Source organism: Sinocyclocheilus rhinocerous, unplaced genomic scaffold (assembly GCF_001515625.1).
Source record: "Sinocyclocheilus rhinocerous isolate Xijiao unplaced genomic scaffold, SAMN03320098_v1.1 scaffold222, whole genome shotgun sequence".
NCBI classification, from domain to species: domain Eukaryota; kingdom Metazoa; phylum Chordata; class Actinopteri; order Cypriniformes; family Cyprinidae; genus Sinocyclocheilus; species Sinocyclocheilus rhinocerous.
This window is the reverse complement of record NW_015625652.1, coordinates 862,893-887,844: the sequence shown is the minus strand read 5'-3', so window position 1 is coordinate 887,844 and position 24,952 is coordinate 862,893. Positions and strand designations below refer to the sequence as shown.

Genomic DNA, 24,952 nt, shown 5'->3' with positions numbered 1-24,952 from the left:
GATTAAGGTTTATAAAGTTGTAAATATGGATATTTTTCTTACACAAACGCATCGCGTTGCTTCAGAAGGCCTTTATTAACCCCCCGGAGCCGTGTGGACTTCTTTTGTAATGGATTGGTTCAATTTTTGGACTTATTTTGGGCTACCATCCACTCCCATTATAAAGCTTGGAAGCTTATGTTTTTTAATATAACTCTGATTGTATTCGTCTGAAAGAAGAATGTCATATACACCAAGGATGGCTTGAGGGTGAGTAAATCATGGGGTAATTTTCATTTTTGGGTAAACTATCCCTTTAAGGATGGGCCACTGGCTGCTGAACATTTTATATTAATTGATCGTGTTCATTTTTTTATGCCTTGTAAACTTAAATGTTTGGTTTTCTTTTATGTATACATTGTCTACAATGTAAATTGTGCTGATTCATCAGCAACGTATGTTATATACAGTAGCTGGTTGACATAGATGATGTTTTGTTGAATTTGCGAAAATAATTTGTGATCTTGGAAGCATAATTTACAATGTTTTGTTGAAAACTATAAACCAATCAGTAATGCTTTCCATTGGATGCGATAATTTTAAAAAGTATGATTTATGAAAGTATGGAGTTACATTATAACTGTGTAATTTGAACACCTAATTTAATGATAAATATATAAAGTATTTCTAGCAAATATATACACTACCATTCAAAAGTATTGGGCCCATAAGGTTTATTTAATGTTTTTTGAAACAAGTCTCTTATGCTCATCTAAGCTGCATTTACTTTATGAAGAACACAGTAAAAATAGTAATATTGTTAAATATTGTTACAGTTTAAATATAAGTCTTTTCTAATAAAATGTATTTTAAAATGTCATTTATTCATGTGATGGCAAAACTGAATTTTCAAGAGCTATTACTTCAGGCTTCAGTGTCACATGATCCTTTAGAAATCTGTTGTGAGGCTAGTGAAAATGTTGACAGGGCAACTAAAAAATTAGAACTAATTTCTAGTTAGAAGGTTCCTTCTATATATTCTATAATATTTCAGTTTTTGCTTACATGTTCTTTAAGAATTTGTAAGCAAAATGTACATTATACCCAAAATATGCTAAATTATTATAATAAATTAATCTCCATTTTTAGCTGTTTTTGGAGGCAAGAACATATTCTGTGAAAACGGCACCCTTATCACTTGGTTCAGCTGTATAACAATCACACATATGATTAATTACACACCTTTAGTGCTCTTTTACAGATAGTTTTGAACACTGTGAGTTGTGGATATCCGTCACCCCTTTGTGTTTTTTAACAAGCAGAAAAAAGTAATGCATAAAAGAGAAGAAGGAACAGAAAGTCCACAGAAAGGTCACACAGTGCAATGGGGTGAGTGATCTTCCAGTCCAATGGCTGCAGCCTCTCCTAGGGGTTGAGTTTCTGTGCCACAACCACTCTTGGAGAAGAGATCACATCATAGCTCTGAACTCAGTAACCGGCCCCATTCCCTTCCTAATAATCAATCTCCAAGCGCATCACCACCGCTATCCCGTGCCACTCCCAGAGCATGTCTGCCGCATTAGCTCTCCCACGGGCCGATCCGATATCCCTATCTGAACCCTCACAGGATCACACATGGCGCCAAGAAGTCAAGGTCACCCAGCTAGGACACATCAGCTGAAACCTAAAACCTTGTTTTTTTTTTACCTCCATCAGTTCTCTCTGAATTCTTTTTTCTTCAGCTTCGATTGTTCTGTTGCTTTGCTACTAAATAAGACAAGCTACCAAACCCACAGTGGGAACAGAGAACAACATTTTTTAATTCAATAACCATGCTGAGTTATATCTAGACAAAAACTGTTAGCTTACCGCTAGTGTCAGTGTCAGCTGTTCCTTCTTTCACAACAGGGATGCAGTTCTCCAAGTAGACTCCGTCCCGGTAGCATCCACTGGTTTCTTTGTCCGGTGGGGGCTGGTCCCAACATTGGCATGGTGTCTGCATGATGCCACAGGGCCGGTTGGAGGTACTGTAGGTCAGGCAGTCCTCCAACCATTGGCACAGCATTTGACAGGCAGCCATGCTGGGGTTACGCTTCCCAACCACAAGATACTCCACCTTAAATTCCCCATCGCCATTCCTGGGCCCGGCGCCTGCTCTGGGCAGCCCTTTCCGGATCTGCAGGAATTGTTTCCCGGCTTCCAGGAAGGCAACGTGGGTAGAGGCATCACACAACTTCACCACCTCATCGAAGCTCTCCATCCCGAGGAAGGTTCGTGTCGTCTCCAAGAAGGAGTCAAACTGGAAGGTCCGGTGCTGTCGGGGAATGCAGTCTCTGGTTGGTTTTGTGACCTTGATGAAGATGGTGTAGCGCCTTGGGTCGGGGTTCTGCAGGGTCCAGGAGCAGGGCGTGCTGGGAAATACCGAGGACGAGAGGAAGAATCCAAAGAAGCGGCTCTGGACCAGTGTGGAGCAGGTGTCAGACTCCGGACCAGAGGGGGCAGCGTTGAGCATGTCCAACCGCAGCAGTTGGAGAAGAGGGAAAAGCAGGACCAACGATGAACAATTCCGTAAGAATTTTGATATCATGGCTGTAAACGGCAGAACGGTGTGCAGAAAAGTGCGAGGCTGAAGATATCTCTTACTGGGAACCTCTTCTTGTTAATGTAGGATCAACAGCCTCGTTCTGTTGACAAGACGATATTCTCAGATGTTTGCAGAACCATCTGAACTGACAGCTCAGGATGAGAGGGAACTCTGGCTCATTGATCCAGTTTGCTGTCCATGATGCCAGACACCCTCAGAGAGATCTGTAGGATTAGAGAAGACAGAAAAAAGACTGCATAAGCCAGACGGAAAAACAAAAGCAATTATCCATTAACCAGATAAGAGTGAACATAATAACTTCAAAAGTGTGTAGACACCGACATGACTGACTTTGGTACTTAGAAATTACCACGCTGGGCTATATCGATCCAGAAGTGCCGCACCTGTGCTTCACATTCAAAAAGAACTCTTTGTTTCCTGTGATGCAGTCACTTTCTGCAAAAACGTCACCCTCAATCTTGTATTTCATCAGAGCTCAATAATTTGTCCAATTATGGGGCAATCAATTACAAAAATATGAACACCTGCTGTCATTCATTATTTCCAGTGCATTTGCTTCATGCCAAAATGATCAATAGCCTCAGTCCTCTGCGAATCATTAGGCTAAAAGCGGCTGGATCATCTCTCAGACGGGCCTGATTGTCATTCTTTTCCCTGACAATTCAGTGTCTCGTGCAGTTTTACAGCACTTAAAGATAAGAAATATGTGAGGTCACATGCAAGAGCAGTAGACAGACATCTTGGAGACTATTCTGATGTAATCGCAAAATTTCCATGTGCCATTAGTCACTTTACAAAGTGAGTGCCCGGGCACCGGGCTCACTCTGAGAGCCATAAACCATACAAGAATATACTATGCAGATTTTATTCTAGGTTAATCATCCTTATCTAAAGGCATTAGCTTTGTTCCTCATATTCAGCGTGCTAAGAAATTAGACAAACCCAGACAGGTTGAAAAAAGTGCACTGAATCATATAGGTTCTAAATACTGGTGGATTATGGAAATGGATGAAGAAAAATGGGGCGCTTCATTCACATGAAGTGATGTGATATTTATAATAATCATTACTACTTTAATATGTGTAATGAATCTGTTCAGCAACTCCTTCCTCTCGATATTGTTGATAAATACAGCAGTCGCTATCGGCGTATATAGCAGGGTATTGTTAGAGATTAGGAATTTCCGCAAAGATGCTGGATAATGCTGTTATGAATGTGTGTGGGTGAGATCGATGTGTGTGTCTATGAGAGTGTGCATTCTTTAGAAAAAGAATAAAACTAATAGATGTGTGTGAGTGTGTGTATTTCAACCACAGCACTGAATGCAGTTTTGTGAATGTGCAAGAATGAGTGTGTGAGTCAGTGTTATTTTTTGCACCATATTTTGTTTGTCATACTTTTTGTCTTTCGATGAAAATGTAATTTAAGTCAATATTTCGTCAAGCTATAATCATTAATTTTAGTCCATTTTACGTTGACTGAAATGGCATATAATTTTAGTCGACTGAAATAATTTTGAGTGAGCTAAAATACCCGTTAGCAAATCCATTCATTTAACTGTGTTCAGTTCTCGCAGCTCAAGCAGGGCGGTCACAACCATACTATGACTGGATTATTTGAATTAATTCTTGATATTTTTCTTCTCTTAAAACTTACGTCATGCATTGTTCTTGTCTTGAATCATTGTTTCCTATAGAACATTGCTGTTATGTATATTAAAACATACAATGACGCACATTGTCTTATGAACACCCAGTAATTATTAATATTCATTCAAATTTCTCAAACCTGTTTCATAAACATTTTATATCACTTAAGTAATGTTAATTTCCTGTTCAGTAAGTGAGTCAGATTCAGTAATCATCCTGGGGTGTATTTCCAAAAAACATTGTTAGCTAACTATGTTGGTAACAACGAAACCTGCGTTGAAATCACCCCTGATTGATTCAGTAATGTTATTCAGTAAAACATTTGTCAGACTGATTCAAGATGGTCAATCTATAAAACAATGATTAGTTTTTTTTTTTTTATCAATTCTTTAAAAGAACCAAGTTATTAGCTTGTGATTTGGTTAACATGAATAATTTGTTTTTTAATTAGACTACATGAGAACTCAACACAAAGATATTTTTTTCTTGACATTATATTACGTTGCACATTATTTTGATCTCATCACATTAAAATCAGACTGCATGTATTCAGCAGTGGCAAAGTGGTGCAGAAAACACAAACATTTTGACGAGTAATTTCTTTTATGAGATCAAAAATAAGATTAACTAAAGCAACAAAACTGACCCAAATCTTAACCTCTCTCTCTACAGACTGCATCCTGGAGTCCTGGTGGCACAACCTGGGGTGAAAAGCAGACCAGAATACATGGATGCGGCTGATTGCACCGGTGGTTTCGTTTTTTTACGGGAGATAATATAAAAAAAAGCTCCAACTGATCTAAGCATGACCTCAAACATTGCCTTACACACACACACACACACACACACACACACACACACACACACACACACACAATGGCACATATCTGCTTGGTCCCAGATAAGCTCTGTTCAGGATGCTCAGAGCATAAGTCTTTAAGTGAAAGAGTGGGCGTTTTTCGAACAGAATAAACAGTGCTTTTCATGCCAGTGGTATCCATAATGAAGCTGGAGGGTGTAATCATCTAATCCATGTCTTAACTTAGCCTTGACGTTAACCGGGACATTCTCAAGGCTGTACCTCAAGAAACACCTCGACTGATGCAGGGATGATCGCTCATCCATTCTATTCTGCCCCAAGAAATTTAGCTATCCCAGCATGCACTGGATGGGGTTTGTGAGTGTTGCACAGTGGCCAGCTCATTACAGACATGTCTTGTTTATTGATCAGCAGCAGTGACACACCGAAAACTGCTATTCAGTTAATTGAGCCCTCGCTTTTACACACTATGTCACTCTGGAAGAAAATAATAGTTAGAAAATGGATGAATTACATTTTGGATGAAAAATAATGCTCTAGACTAGAGCCAGGTGAGAAAACAGATAAGTGTGACTACTTTAGATTTAAAGGGATAGTTCACCCAGAAATGAAATTTACATAATTTGCTCACCCACAGGTCATTTTTTTAGCCATTTTGACAGTCCTAGTGTCTATGGTTTTTACTTGATCTCGAAGAATGTTACAACTGTTTTTCCCACATATAATTAAAGTCAATGAGTTCCAAAACAACAATGGATGCCATTGACTTTCAATGTACGGGCAACTGAATTTTTCTTCTTAATATCATCTCAAAAAAAAGCAAAAAAAAAGAAAAAGGAAAGTCATACAGATTTGGCATTTCCTAATCTGTCACTCTCACATGTGCGTGTCAAGTGTGTCACGATCAGTTCCGTGCTGTCAAGGCATTATGGAAACACTGACTGCTTCTCACATACTGTTAGCAGCCTCGGATTCTGAATATGCTGGAAAAATTGCTCAAGCAGAAAGGGCTCACGTACTGGCACTGACTTCTGAGAGAATAAAAAGAGAGAAGGAAAAGAGAGACAGGTATTTTCTCATAGCAGGATTATACCATGATTACAGGGGCCATGATGGGGCCTGCTTTTCACATTCATTAGACAGAAAAGAAGCCATTGAGGGTAATCATGATTTCACCAACCTCTTGGAAGATGAAGACCACCTTCGTTCAATTAAGCTTTTACCCTGTTACTTGTCGTTATATTATCCTTTTCACTGTCTGTCAGGGACAGCATGTAATCATAGTATGTCCCTGGAAATGGTGCCTAAAGTATTGCTGGTAGTTTGTATAAAAACATTGGGTGGGGAGAAAAAGATGCAGGAGTTAGGGGACAAGTAGATGAGAAAGAGTATTGCTGGTAGTTTGTATAAAAACATTGGATGGGGAGAAAAAGATGCAGGAGTTAAGAGGACATGTGGATGAGAAAGAGAGCAACAGATGAAGAGAAAGATAGAGAGAAGGAGAAGGGAAAGAAGACAGGCTGCCGTTTCTCATGCGTGCTCTCGTTCATCGGCGTCTCTTTCCACGCTCCGCCCCTTATTTATTTTTTCTTCCTCTCATATTAAAGAGCTACAATGACACCCCAGCGAACAAGGTTATTTGAGCAAACAGAAGGCAACAAGCACTGCTGCCTCTTTCAAGACCAACCTCATTCTCCTCTATTTGCGCTCCAGCGTCTGTGACAACAAGCGCTATAGGCCTCACGCGGTCGTGGAATTAAAGAGATAATTATCTGTCTCTGGTGATGAATGTGTTTACCGTGCTAAATGCCAGGCCTTCTTTCATCAACTTATAAACCGTTGCTTTTCCTATCAGACAGAGTACAGAATGCGGAGGGATATTGCATCAGAAAACAGTTAATGTCAGATGGAGGTGCTTTTGTTCTCGAAAAGTTATTTTGAGTCCTCCTACAGTGATAGTTCACCCAAAAATGATTATTTACCATCCTCATGCCGTTCCAAATCTGTATGATTTTCTTTCTTCTGCAAAACACTAAAGAAGATATTTTGAAGAACGTTGTGGTTCTAGCAACATTGGACCCCACTGACTTTCATTGAATAAAATAAAATAAAACAAAATTAAATTAAATTAAATTAAATTAAATTAAATTAAATTAAATTAAATTAAATTAAATTAAATTTTCTACAAAAAAGTCATACAGATTTGGAATACGCCTTGAGGGTGAATAAATTATGACATAATTCTATAATAATACAACAGGCATCTAAAATCATGCAACAAATTTGTATTTGCATTAGAACAAATGCTGTTCCTCACCAACTTTAGAAGCACATTTTGAGTTGTATGGACTATTCTTGGAGCTTGGCTTTGTAAATCATGTCTTTGTTATGTGGAAAAGAGCCGCTTATTCTGCAAAATGTCCCTTTTTTGTTCCATGCGAGAAAAAATAATTATATGGTTTCCAAATTATGTGAGGTTGAATAGACTTTTGTGTGAACTATCGCTTTAATTTCAACGTTCAGTGCTTCCTGGGTTAATCTTAAACTAGGTAAACAGATCAGAGGTAGCAGTATTCTTGCTCTTAAAAGAGGTGCGGAGTAGACTTTTCTCTGCTGTCTCAAGCTTTCTGTGAGCTATAGGATCAGAGCTTGCCAGGGAGATTTACTGAACAAAGCTAAAATGGTCTTTAAATCTAAAATTAGGAGAGTGGATATGGAAAGAGATCTTCACACCCTTAAAAACACACTATATTTTTTTTCCGGGAAATATTTTGTATACTATTGTCATGAATATAGAATTTTACAGCTCTTGCATGGTAGTATTGTATTTCAATTTATTGTACTTCTTATTTTTCTCCACAATTATTGATCTCATACACAGAATCCATTTATCTCAGATTTTTATGGAAGGTATGTCTAATTCTTAATCTAAGCCAATGGGTCAAGATCGGGCTAGATAACATTATTGTTTGGACAACATTTTTCTCTGAGACAGTATCTGCTAATATAGCCTAAAGGATGCATAATAATACTTTATGGATGCATACTAGTATATAAAAGTTATTAATACCTTTTGAGGGTACTGCTCCAGTGTCACGCTGTACACTTAAGTACATCTAAAAGTACAGTAGTTCTGCATGGTAGATGCTTTGACTACACCATTTGGAATTTCGTTTTATTATTTTATTTAATAATGGCTCTTAATGGATAAAATATTCTTCAAAGCATTTAATTTTCCCAGTTTCTTGCCTTTGTCACAGTTTGTATCACTGCCAACAGCCAGTCATTGTTGTCATGACATAATTTCCTGTGGCTCCGGTGTGATTAGTCACATGGCATTTATGGCTCATGTAAAAGCTTCTGTGGTTTCAAGATTTCAAGTGATTTCACATGACATACTTCCAAGAGGTCCTGTGCCAGATGAACCATTGAGATGAATGGGAATGCTAAAAGGCCGCTTCTCCAGGTGTTATATACCTACTTGACCTAAACCAAACCTGTTGTTTCCTCATGCAAAACTCAGATTGACATACATCTCACAGAGGTTGATCAGAGGTCGACATCATGATTTAAAGAGACAAAGAGGAGGAGATGGACAAACTGGCAGGGGATGGAGAGAGTGTTAGAAGGACAAATGTTGAGGGGGAAGAGAGAAAACTGAACATCTGTTTGTGTGATGATCTAACAGGCTGCGTCTGCATGCTCTCTTTCCCTTGGCACGCCTGCTCCGGCACTGTTTGTTTTCTCTGTCATCTCTGCTACAGACTAGCGCTTACCTGATGCTAATTTCAATTAGGCTTCTAACTGTCTAAAGAAATGAATAAAGCTGAAGAGCCACATCAGAGACAACAACGGAGACAGACTGTAGGAGACAGATAAAATATAAACAAATGGACATGTCCATGGCTAGGAAGCTGACATCAAATATTTAGTAGTCTCTTGAAACAAGTACACAATGTGCTTTTTTAAATGTCCTTTACAATTGTTGCAGTTCAAATTGTATGATATGAGCCCCGTGAGATTTTTTTTTATAAAAGCCAAGGCTGACATGTTTTTTTTTTTTTTTTGTCAGACTGTACAATATATCTTGGGATGCTTTTAAGGTATAAATAAAAACTTCTGAACCAACTCAAACCACACATGCCAATAAACCTCCTTATGAACTTAAAAAAACATGGAATGTGTTAAACCAAAATGTATATATGACAAATAAATTAATTAATTTGATAGAAATTCAAATATTAAAAAGACAAACTATATATATATATATATATATATATATATATATGTATACAAATGTTTCTGCGATTCTTAAAAATGTCTTAAAAAAGTCTTAATTCACTCAAAAGGGCCTCAAAACTCAGGAAATCAGGAAGTCTTAAATTCATAAATGTTATGTGCACTGAAAAAAAAACCTTCCTCTTTATTTTTGTTTTGTTTTTCATTGGAAATAAACATTCTTAAATCAGGATTAATTTACTTAAGATGCAAAATGAAGACATCAGAACAAATATCTGCCAATGCATTTTTCCCCTTTCATTTTTTATTTTTCTCTCGTATTATTAATGTTCAAAAGTAAGTCTATTGCCTCCTAGAGTGCAGAACTGGACATTTGCATTTGTTCAATTGTGTAAAGTACGTTTTAGACCAAAGGATATGCATATATGCATATAAGCGTACTTTGCATAGAGCGTAATTGTGTGGAAAGTTATGGAGATGTTCTGGGATTATATTATGCTAATTGCTATAACTGTGGACTTCCTTGTTTAGAATAATCCAGATTCATCAAAATTGAAATGAGGATAAGAACAAACCGAAATTGTGTGTTGTGAATCCGGTGAACATTTTGCATAAGAATAATTTTTGTGTGCAGAAGACTTAGTGAATGAAACCCAGTGTCTCTAATGAATATGTTTTAAGCTCTTTTCATTTCTGGCTAACATGCGCAGATTTGACGCCTCAGCCCCTTCATTACCTTCCCCAATTGATTATATATGTGAACCAACAGTTAATTAAAGAAATAATTTGTCCTCTTATCCAGCTTCCACATCTGGGTGCTATTTGTCCATCCGTCCAGAAGATACCCAGTGGCATCATCTTCTCACATGAAAGAAAGCAATTATCTCCTCCCGTACACAACACCCGAGCAGGGGCTTGGAAAAATACGCCGCTGAATACTGCCCTAATTGGGTTTCATGCCGGCAGAATTTACAACATCTGTAACTCGGATTATAGGGGTGCCAAACAAAGAAAATTACAAAAGTGGCTTTACAAACACTTTTATGGGCTGTTAATGATAAACACATTCATTGCGGCGGTAGTTCGTCACAAACATTTACAATCAGGGGCTCAGTTAGCTTAAAAGGGGTCCTTTATTTCCGGAAGCAGGGTGACAAAATGAATCAAGCGTGGCTGGGAAAAACACTGGCCTCTGTGTGTGTGTGTGTGTGTGAGAGAGAGTGCTTTTCAGTGTGCAGAGATTGTTTGGGAGAGTTCGGGAGATGAAATGGCTAATCGCTCATAATTCACACATCTCACAGTGGGGCTGTTGCAGATGGCGTTGAGACTGTCCTCTTTTCTCTCCATCAGAATCAATCCCACAGATAATGAGTGCTTTGTGCCTGAACATAATCAGATACATATGAGAGGGAATTGTAGTGAGTATCAAATCCAGTCAAGCCATATCACGTCCACTGCAAATGAGCCAGACAGCATATTTGGGCTTTAAGAGCAGGGATAAAGGATTCATACCCTGAGGCCTTATGCTGTCAGACTGAACCCGCTTTTGCAGGAACCACATTTCATTGGTTTGATTTCATCATCTTCTTTCATGTTTCTTTATCTATCCATCTTTATCTTTCTGTCTGCCTGTCTGTCGTTCTATCCATCCATCCATCTATTTATCCTTCATCCATCCATTGATCTCTGTCTATAGGTCCATCCATCCATCAATATATATATATAGGTTTGCTAATCCATCCATTCATCGATCTATAGATATATCCATCATTTGACATCTATCTATCTATCCTTCCATCCATCTGTATATCTGTAGGTTTGTTAATCCATCCATCGAGAAAATCGCCTTTAAAGTTGTCCAAATGAAGTTCTTAGCAATGCATATTACTAATCAAAAATTAAGTTTTAATATATTTACAGTAGGAAATTTACAAAATATCTTCATGGAACATGATCTTTACGTAATATCCTAATGATTTTTGGCATAACATTGATTTTTGGCATATCATTATGCATCCATTAATCCATTATATACTATTTTTTCTATAGGTTACATCATTCATTCATTCATTCATTCATCTATAAGTTACCCATCATCCATCCATTATTTGTCTCTTTTTCTGTAGGTTACCTATCATCATCCATCCATCCATCCATCCATCCATTATTTATCTCTCTCTATATAGGTTACCTATCATTATGCATTCATCTATCCATCCATCCATCCATCCATCCATTATCTATCTCTTTTTCTATATGTTACCTATCATCATCAATTCATCCATCCATCCATTATCTATCTATCTATCTATCTATCTATCTATCTATCTATCTATATATCTATCTATCTATCTATCAATAGGTTACCTATCATCATGCATCCATCCATCCATCCATCCACAATATATCCATCATCATTTAACATGTATATATCTATCCACTCATCTATATGTATATCTATTTTTTTTGTTTGATTGTTATTCTGTCCGTCCATCTATTGGTATATATCCATCCATTCATTATCTGTCTCTTTAGCTATAGTTTACCTTTTATTATCCATCGATCCATTATCTGTCTCTCTATCTATAGGTTACCTATCATTATGCATTTATACATCCATCCATCTATGCATCCATCCATTACCTATCTCTTTTTCTATAGGTTACCTATCATCCATCCATCCATCCATCCATCCATCTATAGGTTGCCTATCATCATCCATTCCTCCATTATCTTTCTCTCTATCTATAGGTTACCTATCATCATCCATCTATAAGTTATCCATCATCCATCCATCCATTCATCCATTATATATCTCTCTATCTATAGGTTACCTATCTATCCATTCATCCATCCATCTGTCCTTTCTTTCTTTCTTTCTTTCTTTCAATTTTCTTAGTTTTTGCTTTTATTTTGAAATGAATTTCCTTTCTTTCATTTTATTTATTTTTCTTTGTATATAATTACTTCTGCTTGACATACCTCCTTTCCAACATTTTTTCCTTCCTTCCTCTACAGCAGAATATTACTCAACAGCTCATGCGACAATGTTTAGACTCAGAGGAGGACCGCAAGGGATGAGGTTGTCATTTGGGAAAGAGCCCCAAAAGACATGCTCTAGCTAAATTAAAAATTAAAAGCATCCACTGGGTCAGTATTATTGTCCATAGCTCTGATAGCACATAAGAGACGCAAGACTGAGGTCTTGACCTCAGCAGCTGAGAAACTAAATGACCTCACATTATCCTCCGGGTGACATTGAGGCCAAACATTGCATGCTTTTTCTTATACACACAGACACAGTATGGCTCTCATCAGCTCCAAAACAGAACTAACAATCCCACTCTGTTAGCTTGAGACAGTTCTCACCCAATGACTATAGGGGACATCTGCGGCGGGAGACAAAAGGGGGTGTCAGTTTCCTAAGGACAACCGTAACTAGGAGTGTTGCATCATGGTTCTATGACACACAAAAAAGATATCTGAACAGTTTTTGTGTCTTAGATGGATGACTGTTTTTGTTTATCCTGAATAACATGTCCTATGTTTAAATGCCACTCTTTTAGGGAGAAAGGGAGAGCTGTCACACACAATCAGGCCTTAATGTTGCAGATAATAGCCTTTGTTAATGCTTTTGTCAAATACTGTATTATCATTCCATATTTTTCCAGGTTCCTTTACTTCAACCACTTATAAAAGTAAAGACAGGAGAAGACGTCCGCTTAAGAATATTGTTCACTAATAAACCACAACGTATTTAGATATGAGTTCAACACACACACACACACACACACACACACACACACACAATAAATAAATAAAAATACAAATAAATAAATATCTCTGTAATGTACATATGAAATATGATAATTGTGTTGTTTTATGTAATGCACAATACTAAATGTAATATTCAGTGTAATCTTGATTATTTACATAATTTATTTTTTTTTATTAAAAAATTTATTCTTTGAATTATTTAAAAAATATTTGTACCACATTAATCTAAATATAATTACCAAAAAATATTTTAGTATCATAAATACACTTTTATATTATATTATATTATATTATATTATATTATATTATATTATATTATATTATATTATATTATATTATTTCTTCAAAAACTTTTAAACACATTTTTATGTTTAGAAGAAAAATTTTAAATAAGAACAAATAAGAATGCATGTTATGGGATGGAATTTACTGCCATCTACGTTCAAGGAGGTTCAAATATTTATTTATTTATTTATTTTTCCACATTTCAGTAACTAAAATAAAGTCAAAATAACATTTCCTCTTCCAGCTAAGAAACATGTAAGATTTCTGCAATCATAGCATATATTATTAATAAATATTTGCATGTATTTAATTTCATTTAAATGCTCATATTTTCAAGATGCATTCATTTAAATGCTTAAATATAGCATAGATCTGTTCGATTAAATGGATTAAAACTATTAAATTTATTCAGTTAACATGTACTAACATAGTTCAGAAATGGCTAGCTGTGGATGAAGCAATGTTTAATTAGTTAAAATGCATGAGTTTGAAAAAAAAATTTTTTTATTGATGATAAATATATAAACCTTGTTTTTATTTAAAACACATTCAGTTTTTTTTTATTACAGAAATCTTACCTGTTTAATTTAAGTATGACTGACAAATATGCATCACATTTATGTTAGAATGTGTAATCCAAATTGTATATGCATTTCAAATACATAAATCTTTTTTAAAAAATTATATTTTTGAGTGTAATAAGGAATATTGTGTATCTTTAACTCACCTTGACTTGACCTCATACTCAACCACACCTGTGATCCATCCCATTCTTTGTGTCTCTCTTTCTCTCTGTCTCTATAGCCTACTGACCTCACGGCTGCTCTAGAGAAACAAGCGCACGAGTGTGTTTGTAGATACGTGGGACTGAGGGTGCTCTGGGGGTACAATGCCCATCCAGTGATAGAGAGCCGTGGTGGACCTCGAGAGAGAGAGAGTTTGGGTGTGGGAGTGTGTGTGTGTGCGTGAGAGAGAGTGTGGGAGCTGAAGGGACCCATTGAGCCAGGGTCCCTCGCCTCTGCCTTCATTAACATGCAGATGGGAACAGCTGTCGACACTTTGCCGTGACGGCTGAAATATTTACGACTCGCTGTTTACTGAAAGACTCTCGGACTGACTAGCCCACGAGTCCGTCCCTCGCTGTTTCTCTTTGTCTTCAAGTTATCTGTGCAGATAACTGAACTTCTCTTCGGGCATCCGTTCTGAGCGCGATGCTCTCGTTTGGTTTGATAACGGAGCGTTTGAGTGACAGCTTTTAATCCGGCCCCCTCTCTAATGATATTTGCTTTTTTCCCAGTACATCTCAGCTATCAAAATGTCACAGGCAGATTTACTCAAGGCCGGCCCACCAAACAAAGCTTATTTCACCTCACCACTTGAGAGAGAGAGAGAGGAAATCCATATCTACTACAAAGCAATGGCAGGAAATTTACGAGCTTTACCTACAGGCCAACGGCGGCTAACATCTCACTACACGGGAATGAATAAATGAATACATAAACAAGGCGGATGGATATCGAGAAGCGAACGACGGATACGGAAGGAGAGATTGAGCTCTGTCATGGGGTCAATGGCACTGCCACGCAGATGTCTTACAAACAAACAAAAAGTCGATGAGTGTGTTAACATTACGCTCACTGGATAATTACATTAAACTCTTGCTGAGTTGATCGCGGTGCCATCGAAGCAATAAAAGTTTAAGGAATTATCCCTGCGTTGTCTTTCTCCGTCTCTCTTTTGCTGTTTGTCTCCATTCTGCTCTGCGCAGCCTGAGGGGCCTGCCGTGGTTGCTCATCACGAAACTAAATAAAACGCGACAGACCTTCAGGGCACAATTACCCAATGTCAACAATTAGCTCTCCGTGCAGACACTTCACAGAGGGGTCTCTGAAGGCATGCACTCGTCCATATGGAGCCCCAAGGATCTTGTATCCTTAACCTCACTTTAAAAAAGTACTGAGCCAATGCCATGTTTTTTTTTTGTTTTTTTTTTTGGTATCATGTATGTGCCATGTTAAATTAATATGATCATTCAGTGTCATGATATATTGGTGTTTCTTCAACTCTGTGCATGGATTTTTAAGAGAGTTTATTTCCAAACAACAAAATATTCCTTACTTTAATCTGTCAATGAACATTGTTCAACATTGAATGTACTGTACATGCATCACATGACAGTTCTATTTATATGAAATTATGTATTGGAATTTTTTATTTTGAAATAAAATGGCCAAGACCTTTGTCTTGTTAAAGCTAACATTTTATGTTTCCCAAATACACACAATTTAATAAAATGTTCAATTTTTTTGCATAATTTTTTTAAACTATAGCTTCATTGGAAATCATGCATAATACAAATGTTAGATTCACAAGTGATATTTACAATGGTTTTATTTCACAATTCACATTTCACCTCAGTCATTCTCTTCACTGAGACTTCATATTAACCAAGTACCCTAAAAACTTTATTAGGGCCAAAACTGCAGTGGAAATGACTGTGGAGATGATTTTTTTAAAAATAATTTTTAAATCAAAACATATATTGAGTTTTTTCCAGTTTTTTTTTTAAAGACAATCATAGTTTAAAATGTTTATTTTATTTTATTTCATTTTATTGATTAAAGATTAAAAGTCTTGACATGGGTAAAACAAGAAAATCTACACATAAAAGCCATTTGAAATTTGATAAAATAAACAAAGGTATGTTAAAAAGTCATTCATAATAACCATAAGAAAAAAGATTTGCAGTGCCGTTCACACTGAACGCATTTTGTATTCCGCTGCACTGTTTTTCTATGTAAACAAGATGTGACAAGATGAGTTTGACTGCTTGCGTCTTGTCTTTTACTAAATTTCATGCATAAATGCAGCATTTAGGTTAAGTCTAACTTTAAAAAAAAACGTGTCAAAACCTAGCATGTTTTCCCATTGCACTGCCATTTTTCAAATGTGTTTTGTTAATTTGAAGCATCATGGTAATGTTACTGCTTTTTGTAACAAACATCCAGCTATAACCAGCTTTGTGTAGTATCAGTGTTTTGGAACAGAGCAGCTGGTTACTAGCTGGTCATTTGTTGGTTCAAGCTGGTTTAGGTGGTTGACCAGCTGCACTACCAGCTGGTGAAGACCTGGCTAGGCTGGTAGACCATCTTGAACCAGCAAGAAAACTATTTACCATGTTCCAAAAACCAGCTTGACCACCTTATGCTGTATGACCTGGTTTTCCCAGCAGGCCTGTGAGTGAGAAGCCAAGTCACGCATACTCCACCAGGGGATATAGATGATTACACTCATTGACAGTACCGGTGGGACACTATTTCATGCCAGCAAAGACATACAGAGCAATCCAAACCTCTTTCCAAGGCAACTCCACCCCATCTGTCCTCAGTACAGTAATGATAATACTAAAAGAGCAGGAGAATGACAAGGGGAGGGAACAAGAGCAAGAGCAAGAGAATCTGAGGGCTGACACAGGCTATCACTGTCAGCGCCTGAGAGATGACCTGCTCCATCCATCAAACTGTCCCGACCTGAGAGCGAGAGAAAGACGAAGAGAGATTACAGCCTGTTTAATCTCCCTCCTTCTCTCTCATTAGAAAAGATATATAGTCCTATTATAAGAATCTGTATGGACAATGTGGACAGATTGACATTTGCAAGACAGAGTGAAGTGGGGAATAAGCCCTTTAGAAGCAAGCCACACAAAAAATGTGTCTATAAAACAGGTGCGTTTTAGCCAACCTGGTTAATTTGAATTCTTCAAGTACGGTGCAAATTAACAAACCGGTACACGATATGTATATTATATAATGTCAAATTTTCAGCTTCATTAAAAAAATGCATTTTATCATGGGTGGTATATGAGTGCAAGGGAAAGTATAATTTACTTTGCTCTATTGCTAGAACAAGTTTTTGTGTTTGAAGGGGTCATGAACTACCTCTTTTTATTATTGTGTGCTGTTCTCTGAGGTCCACTTATAATGTTAACAAGACTTTTACATAAAAAAAACATCATAATTTAGGGTTGTAGTCTCAGAAGTAAACACCCACTTCTATGATTGGCTAACAAGTTGTGTATGTTTGACAGCCTACATCCTTCACAGTTGCACAGATGCTGTGATTTAGGTTAAAAATGCATAAAAAAGCAATAGTGACTACGTAATAAAAACAGTTAATCGCACCCGTGTGGTGCGACATCAGATCTAATATATAGCATCATCTTTTAGTTTCAATCTTTCTGAAATCTCTGCGTCGAATTGTACCTTGTTTGTAAACGAATCCTTGGTAAAAATGAAGTGAGCAAAGGACCAATTTCTTACTGACGCGGACTGGAACTTACGTTGGGATCAGAAGGAAGGCAATGCAAAGACTTGAGTTTTTCCACAACTTGGCACTGAACAGTGTCTTGTTTTCTTCAGAGTCACCTTTATCGTTTGGTTTCTGCGTAGACCTGCGTTTGTCACTCTCGTTATTTACACTACGTGCGTGAATCGGTGGGCGGGGCTAAACAGGCAGTGATGTAGAAGCCGGCGTTGATCTTCTTCTGCGGAGGTGGCGTTTAGCCACACTATTACGTTATAAAAAGGCACATTCCACAACCTGTCATTGTCGTTGATTTATTGAGATTCTCAATCTATCGATTCAATTTTATGCTGATTTCAAATAATTCTGATTTATTTGGGTACATTTCAGTTATCATGTTTATTTTGGCTTAAAATAATTAACTCTTAAGAGTCATTTGTTCATAAATCAGACTACACCGGTTGTGTTTTATGTTTGTTTTTGTGTGCAGCCCACAAGGAAAACTAGAAAGATGTCCATTATTTTGCAGTAAGCAATCTTTTAGTTGCATCAAATTGAACAAACTCACATTCACAACTTTTCTATAATTTCTCAGAAACCCCGCAGTTGTCACCGTTAAATTTGGCAGTGTTAAAATTGTTAAATGATTTTTAATGTTGACTTTTGAAAAGACACATGGCCTCTTAAATTTGAGCCACACACACTGCGTCATATGTGAAGTAAACAGTAATGCAGCTGCTGTTTGCCCGAGGAAAACCACATTTGTGCAGAATTTGGAAATTAATGGGATGGAAAGAAAGAGTTTTCACTGCCACAGATAAACGCTCTACTTCACCAGAGTCTACAGAAAGGCTGACATGGCCAGATTGGACAGTCTGCACTTCCGAGAGCAGATGTTTTCAATTTTCTTCTGCTTTTCTCATCCTTCTACTTGTTTATCGAAGGGGAAAAATACAAAATACTTTTACGATAAACACAAAGAAAAAAGCAAGTCTAATTACTCGCAGATGTATTTTGTTCAAAAGACTGATTCAGTTATAGCATTTAGCCAGTAAAAAGAATCACAGATGAGGAACACTGGGGTTCATCTGTTGTTGTTGCTTTTTATGTCTACACAGACATAAGAAGCAATGAGAGAAAGGACGTTTGCCGCAATATGTTGAAAGGCCACTATGAACTCGGAACTGAAAAACGAACGACGACGGAACAGAAAAAAAACAATGAACACTGTGCCCTCAGAACACTGACGCACAGTGACTCAAAGTCACAAACATGTCTTCAGGTAACAAACAGTTACAGTGATGGAGTCGGGTATATCACAATAGCAAACACACAGCGCTGACAGCTATTCAAGCGCTACAGCGGTGCCGAGAGTGACACACCGGCGCAGTGGGGGAGTTAACCACGGAGACGCTCCGGAGACGCAGGCCTTCTGAGATTTGAGGGGGCTTTACACCGCGACAGAGATGCAATGTCAGATACTGAGGATTATGCATGCACTTCACATCAAAGACAGCTTTGTTCTCACAAGAGAACATAGACAGGCGGAAAAAGAGCGACTACATTCATTCATTCGCTATTACAGACCCCTTTGATTGAAGTTTGTACAGAAAATGGCCTTAAACTGATGCGGCACAAAGCCCGAAAAGTCTTTAAAAGAGATTTCTTGTTCGAAATTGCGTAGGCACTCCAGGATGTAACGATTCTGAGCTATTCCGTTTTGCACACATTGCTGTAGACAGGGACTCCCTTTGTGTAAACATGTTTTAGCATGAATAACACTCTGTCTTTTCGGAAAACAAATGACTGATGAGTAAAGGAAAAAAGAATGATAAAAAGTGAGCCAGAGATAAAAGCAAGTCGCTTCGCCTTCTATTGTCTTTTTTTATGTTTTTGGTTGCTGTAAATGAAGAGTCAAACGAATATTTGAAAGGAAATCACAAAGGAGCAGAACGCTTGCCATCTGTGATATGTATCATAGCCTTCTTCCTCTGTAGTGTATTTTTCTCTCTTGTAACCTTTGTTTAACTGACTCATTTTATTTTTTTAAAGTCGGCATGAAATGAAAATTGCAGTCTTCTCTTGTCTATTGTGATATAGTTATGTATATGCAAGTGAAACAGTTTACTAAACAAGAAAAAATAGGACGGGACTTGATTTTGTCCAAATAAATAAATAAATAAATAAATAAATAAAAGTATCAAAAATGAATATAGTAAAATATCTGCAGTATTATGTATACAGAATGTATAATGTATTATATACATAATGCATACTGTTTTTTTAATCATTATGAATATGTCTATTGACATACCTGACCATAAAGATAATTTTAGATGTAGACAATCTATTCAGATTTTCATTTATATGTTAAGGATTTATAAATATATACAGTATTTTGTGATTTACAAACACAACTTTAGAATTATAACTATATATTCGTGATTTGCATTTATATCTTCAGACTTATAACTATATATTCAGAATTACTTCTATATTCACAATCTACATTTATGTATTAAGATTTGTATCTATATAGACATACATATGTATAATGTATTATATACATAATGCATACTGTTTTTTTAATCATTATGAATATGTCTATTGACATACCTGACCATAAAGATAATTTTAGATGTAGACAATCTATTCAGATTTTCATTTATATGTTAAGGATTTATAAATATATACAGTATTTTGTGATTTACAAACACAACTTTAGAATTATAACTATATATTCGTGATTTGCATTTATATCTTCAGACTTATAACTATATATTCAGATTTACTTATGTATATTCACAATTTACATTTATAAATTCAGACATATAACTATATATTCAGAATTACTTCTATATTCACAATCTACATTTATGTATTAAGATTTGTATCTATATATTCAGACATACATTTATATATTCAGTGTCATATTATTTCCTGTTTGGCCTTTCATAATATATATTTTATGCTATGCACATATTCATAAAAAAATATATATAGTATAGATAGATATGTGAGTGTTGTGTGAGATGTGTGTGTGTGTGTGTGTGTAGCATTTCTTTTAAAGAAAGGTTGCACAAACATACTTTCCAAGCAAAGGAATTCTGTAATTTCTGACCATTTAAATCATAAATCTGATTGTGATTACTATGTGAATTCAAGAAACTGATTTCATACATCCACTAGAAATCACCTTAGAACCTGTTGGTTAAAAGTAATTGCAAAAATACCTCTGAAAAGAGAAGCTAGTCCTGAGAAAACCACTTGGTTTGATATTTTTTATCGAACTGTTTACTTTTAAACCCACTGTATATTTGAATGGAACTTCACAATCTCACTCTTCACTGAAAATGCTTAACAACATGGCATTGGAAGACACTCCAATTCAATTATTTATCAGATCAACAATAACAACAACAACAAAAATCTCAGAGCGCAGTCGTGCAAATGTCTGCCAGGCTAATTTTCACTTCATAAATAGTGAGAAAGCTATCACAGCTTATTTGCTAAGCATGTGCTGAAAGGACACATGCAACATTATCTTCACATTAGAAGAACAGTGGCCTTATTTGATGCTTTGCTGAGAGGAGAGGAGACAAATAAGATTTACAGTGTGCAGGGGTGGTTTGATTGTGACATCCATATGGATGCACTGAAACAATGAAACGCCTCTGTGCACATGCATCTGACATTTAAAAATATGAATACGTGCATAGCTAAGAAAAAGCTTTCCGTCATCATGCTCTAGTCGTACTCTGCCGTCTATAATTAGCTGACAAAGGTGCCATACAGCTCCGCTGTCCTCACACATTGTGTCATCTGCCATCCTTCCACCGCTGGAGTTTCATTGCATAATTTTGTAAAAAAACAAAAAAAACAACGCACAGCGAGATGTGTGTATGTGTGTGAGAAAAGCGTTCTCAAACAAGGTGTTTCCCTCCCTGAAGCAATCACAGATTTATTTTGAGCTCAGATCTGTGAGATCGCTGCTTCACGGAGAAACACCATCCAGCCTCTCTGACTCTGCACTCAGTCAAGGCACAAAGGCCTCACCAGTTTTCCATATTCTTCACCTTTATGTGGGCCGACGGCCAGTGAATCAATGAGTCAATGACCATGTTGATTTTGGTACCAAGAGTTGTTTGTCCTAGACAGAGCAGATTGCCTAAAATCACAGAAGAGGATATTGTGTTGGATCTGAGAAGATGGGTTGGGTGATTTTTGTGACAGAAATGTCAAATAAGATGGGGTGGGTGATTTTTTTTTTTTTTTTTTTTACAAGGTCTGCCATGTACAATATGCCCTATTCAGAAAGACAAAAATGACCTTAAAATTATTTATTTAAATTAATTTAAATAATTACAAATATTTATTCTTAACTAGAAATAATGAAAAAAACTAAATACAAGCACAATGATAAAGTGATTTTAATGAACTATCATTACAAAGCAAGGGTGAGTCTGTGAAGCCAGTAATTGGAAATGTGCACATTGTGATCTCAATTTGAAATCAAATGGCCGTGTTTTATTCTCCTTTTGTGTGTGTGTGTGTGTATGTGTGTGTGCATGTGCATGTCTTGAACTTGCCAAGAATGACATTGAACTATACAATATACATACAACATACATACAATATACAATATCATATGTATTTTTTTGTTTTTAAAATATCTGTTAATGTTTATAATATTCAGTGTGAGATACACAATAACATGCTTCTGTCTTGCTCGCTTTTCTAGCACGCAATGTATTTTATGACCAATAAGGGTGATTTCTCTTATTTATTTATTTATTTATTACAATGATAATAAAAAAAAACTGTTAATTGAAAATGTGACATTTAAAACTGGCCTTTTGTTTATTTGATTAAAATACAGTAAAACAGTAATTTATGAATATTGGGAAAAGTAAAATTGTAACATTTGATTAAATAAAAAAGCATTTTTATTTATTTATTTATGTATTTATTTATTTGTTTGTTTTATGAATAGAAAGTTCAATGAACAGCATTTATTTGAATAGAAATGGATGGCCAGGGGCCACAGGCTCCTGTGCACAATCACACCACTAATCGGTTAGCACCTTGTAAACATACCGACTTCATTCCCTCAACACCTGCCCCCTCTCCGAACCAACTCCATCACAGGAGGTCAAAATATTCAGCAACCTAGTTTAAGGGATCTAGCATTGATTGGACTCATAGCATAGGATGCATTAAGTGTGGTGCTCATGTGGGCGGAACAGGTTCAAGTTTGGCCTGTAAAGTGTCCCAATTCTATTCCCCATTTTCCAAATATTTCCTGTTCTGTCCTGCAAAAGTTTGGAATTATTTATGGTTTTTGAAATAAGTATCTTATGCTCACCAAGGCTGCATTTATTTGATCAAAAATACAGCAAAAACAGTAATATTGTGAAATATTTTTAAAAAGTTTTTATTTTCATATATTTTAATATGTAATTTATTCCCAGATTTTCAGCAGCCATTACTCCAGTCTTCAGCATCACATGATCCTTCAGAAATCATTCTAATATGCCGATTTGGTGCTCAATTATTATCATTTATGAATGCTCAGTTATTAATGGTTCTTGTTATTTTCAATGTTGAAAGGACTTTTTGCTGATTAATATTTTGTGGCTTTTTTTTAGGATTCTTTGATGAATATAAAGTTTAATGATCAGCATTTATTAAAAAATAGAAATATTTTCTAACATTATAAACATCTGTACTGTCACCTTTAATCAAATTGATGTCTTTGCGGAATAAAAGTAATATTTTTTTCTTCTTCTTCTTAAAAAAAAAAACCTAACTTGCCCCAAACATTTCAATGGTAGTGTATCACATTTTTTTTTTCTTATATTAATACAAATATTAAGCAACAAAAATTGTTTTCAGCATCAATAATAATAAAAAAAATGTATTGAGCACCAAATCAGCATATTAGAAGGATTTCCGAAGAATCATGTGACAATGACTACAAAAATGACTGTTGAAACTTCAGCTTTGCCATCATGGGAATAATTTAATGTTAAAATATATTCAAACTGAAAAGAGTTATTTTAAATTGTAATAATAGTTTACAATATTTTACTGTATTTTTGATCAAAGAAATGCAGCCTTGGTGAGCATAAGATACTTTTCATTAAAAACAATTACAACGTTTGTAGCGTATTAAAAAAGTGATAACACTTTTGTATAGGGACCAATTCTCACTATGAAGCAGTTGCTTATTAGCATGCCCATTATTAACATATTGGCTGTTTATTTGTACTAATAAAGCACACATTCTGCATGACCATATTCTACATCCCTAATCCTACCAAACCATACCTAAACTTAACAACTACCTTACTAACTATTAATAAGCGGCAAATTAGGACTTTATTAAGGCAAAAGTAGTAGTTAATGGTTTGTTAATTTTAAAATAAAGTGTGACCAAAAAAGTTTATTGTAGCTTATTGAGTGAGACATCAGAAGGCAGAGATGACTGCATTTTTTCATTGTTGATTGACTGTCCTCAAACTGTGTATTGAATTCCCTTCCAAGTTTCTCTATACGAAAATCGCAAACAGTATTTTCAGTACATGAGGTGTTGTGTAAACCAAAGCAGAGAGCGTGTGAAATGTTTCTGTGTATGTTGGTAACAGAAACCTGTCACAAACAGACTATTCGAGAGACTTATGCATGCACAAACATGATGTGACTGCGCTTAATGAAATGTGCTCTGTGATTTCTGATGCATTTTGGCTTGATGAGGAATGGTATAGTTGAGAAAGGCATAGCCTATAAGAGAAGATGAAGTGAACGACAGAATAAGGATGTACAGGAGAAAGACAAAAGGGGGACATCTAGGTTAAAAGGCATGCATGGCTGCCCTCCAAAAAGCCAATAGTGCCAGCTTGCCCAATTTCACCCCAGCTCATGATTCAGGATTATAAATATATAAATAATATATTTTCTTATTTTTTATTTTTATTAATATTAATATTATTGAGATCTTAAATTATATGGTTTATTTTGTTATTTTTCAAATGATTAATATTATTGAACGCTCAAACCACATGGCTGATTTTATTATTTTTATTATACAAATTATTAATACTCTGCGTTCCATGTTTGCCTCTTAAGCTCAAAACTGCAGGCGTGTATCTAAAAGAGGCAGTCGGGCGGAACTGATATGACTGTGCCATTTAGATTTAACACAAAGATTGTGACATGCATATTTCACCGTAATCAGTCAGAATCATGACCTGTTTTCTGTGATGATTATACAAAAATAATTATTATATTTAATAT

General features: G+C 36.0%; 1 protein-coding gene across 1 annotated transcript in view; it reads right to left on the bottom strand.

Annotated features, from left to right (window-relative positions):
- Window positions 1–24,952, bottom strand: part of LOC107705261 (brain-specific angiogenesis inhibitor 1) — a 104,258-nt gene that overhangs the window by 75,962 nt on the left and 3,344 nt on the right. The window contains exon 2 of the mRNA XM_016508476.1: window positions 1,849–2,787. Within this exon, the coding sequence (XP_016363962.1) occupies window positions 1,849–2,566 (718 nt within the window). The 5' untranslated portion in view covers window positions 2,567–2,787. The remainder of the gene's footprint in view (window positions 1–1,848; window positions 2,788–24,952) is intronic.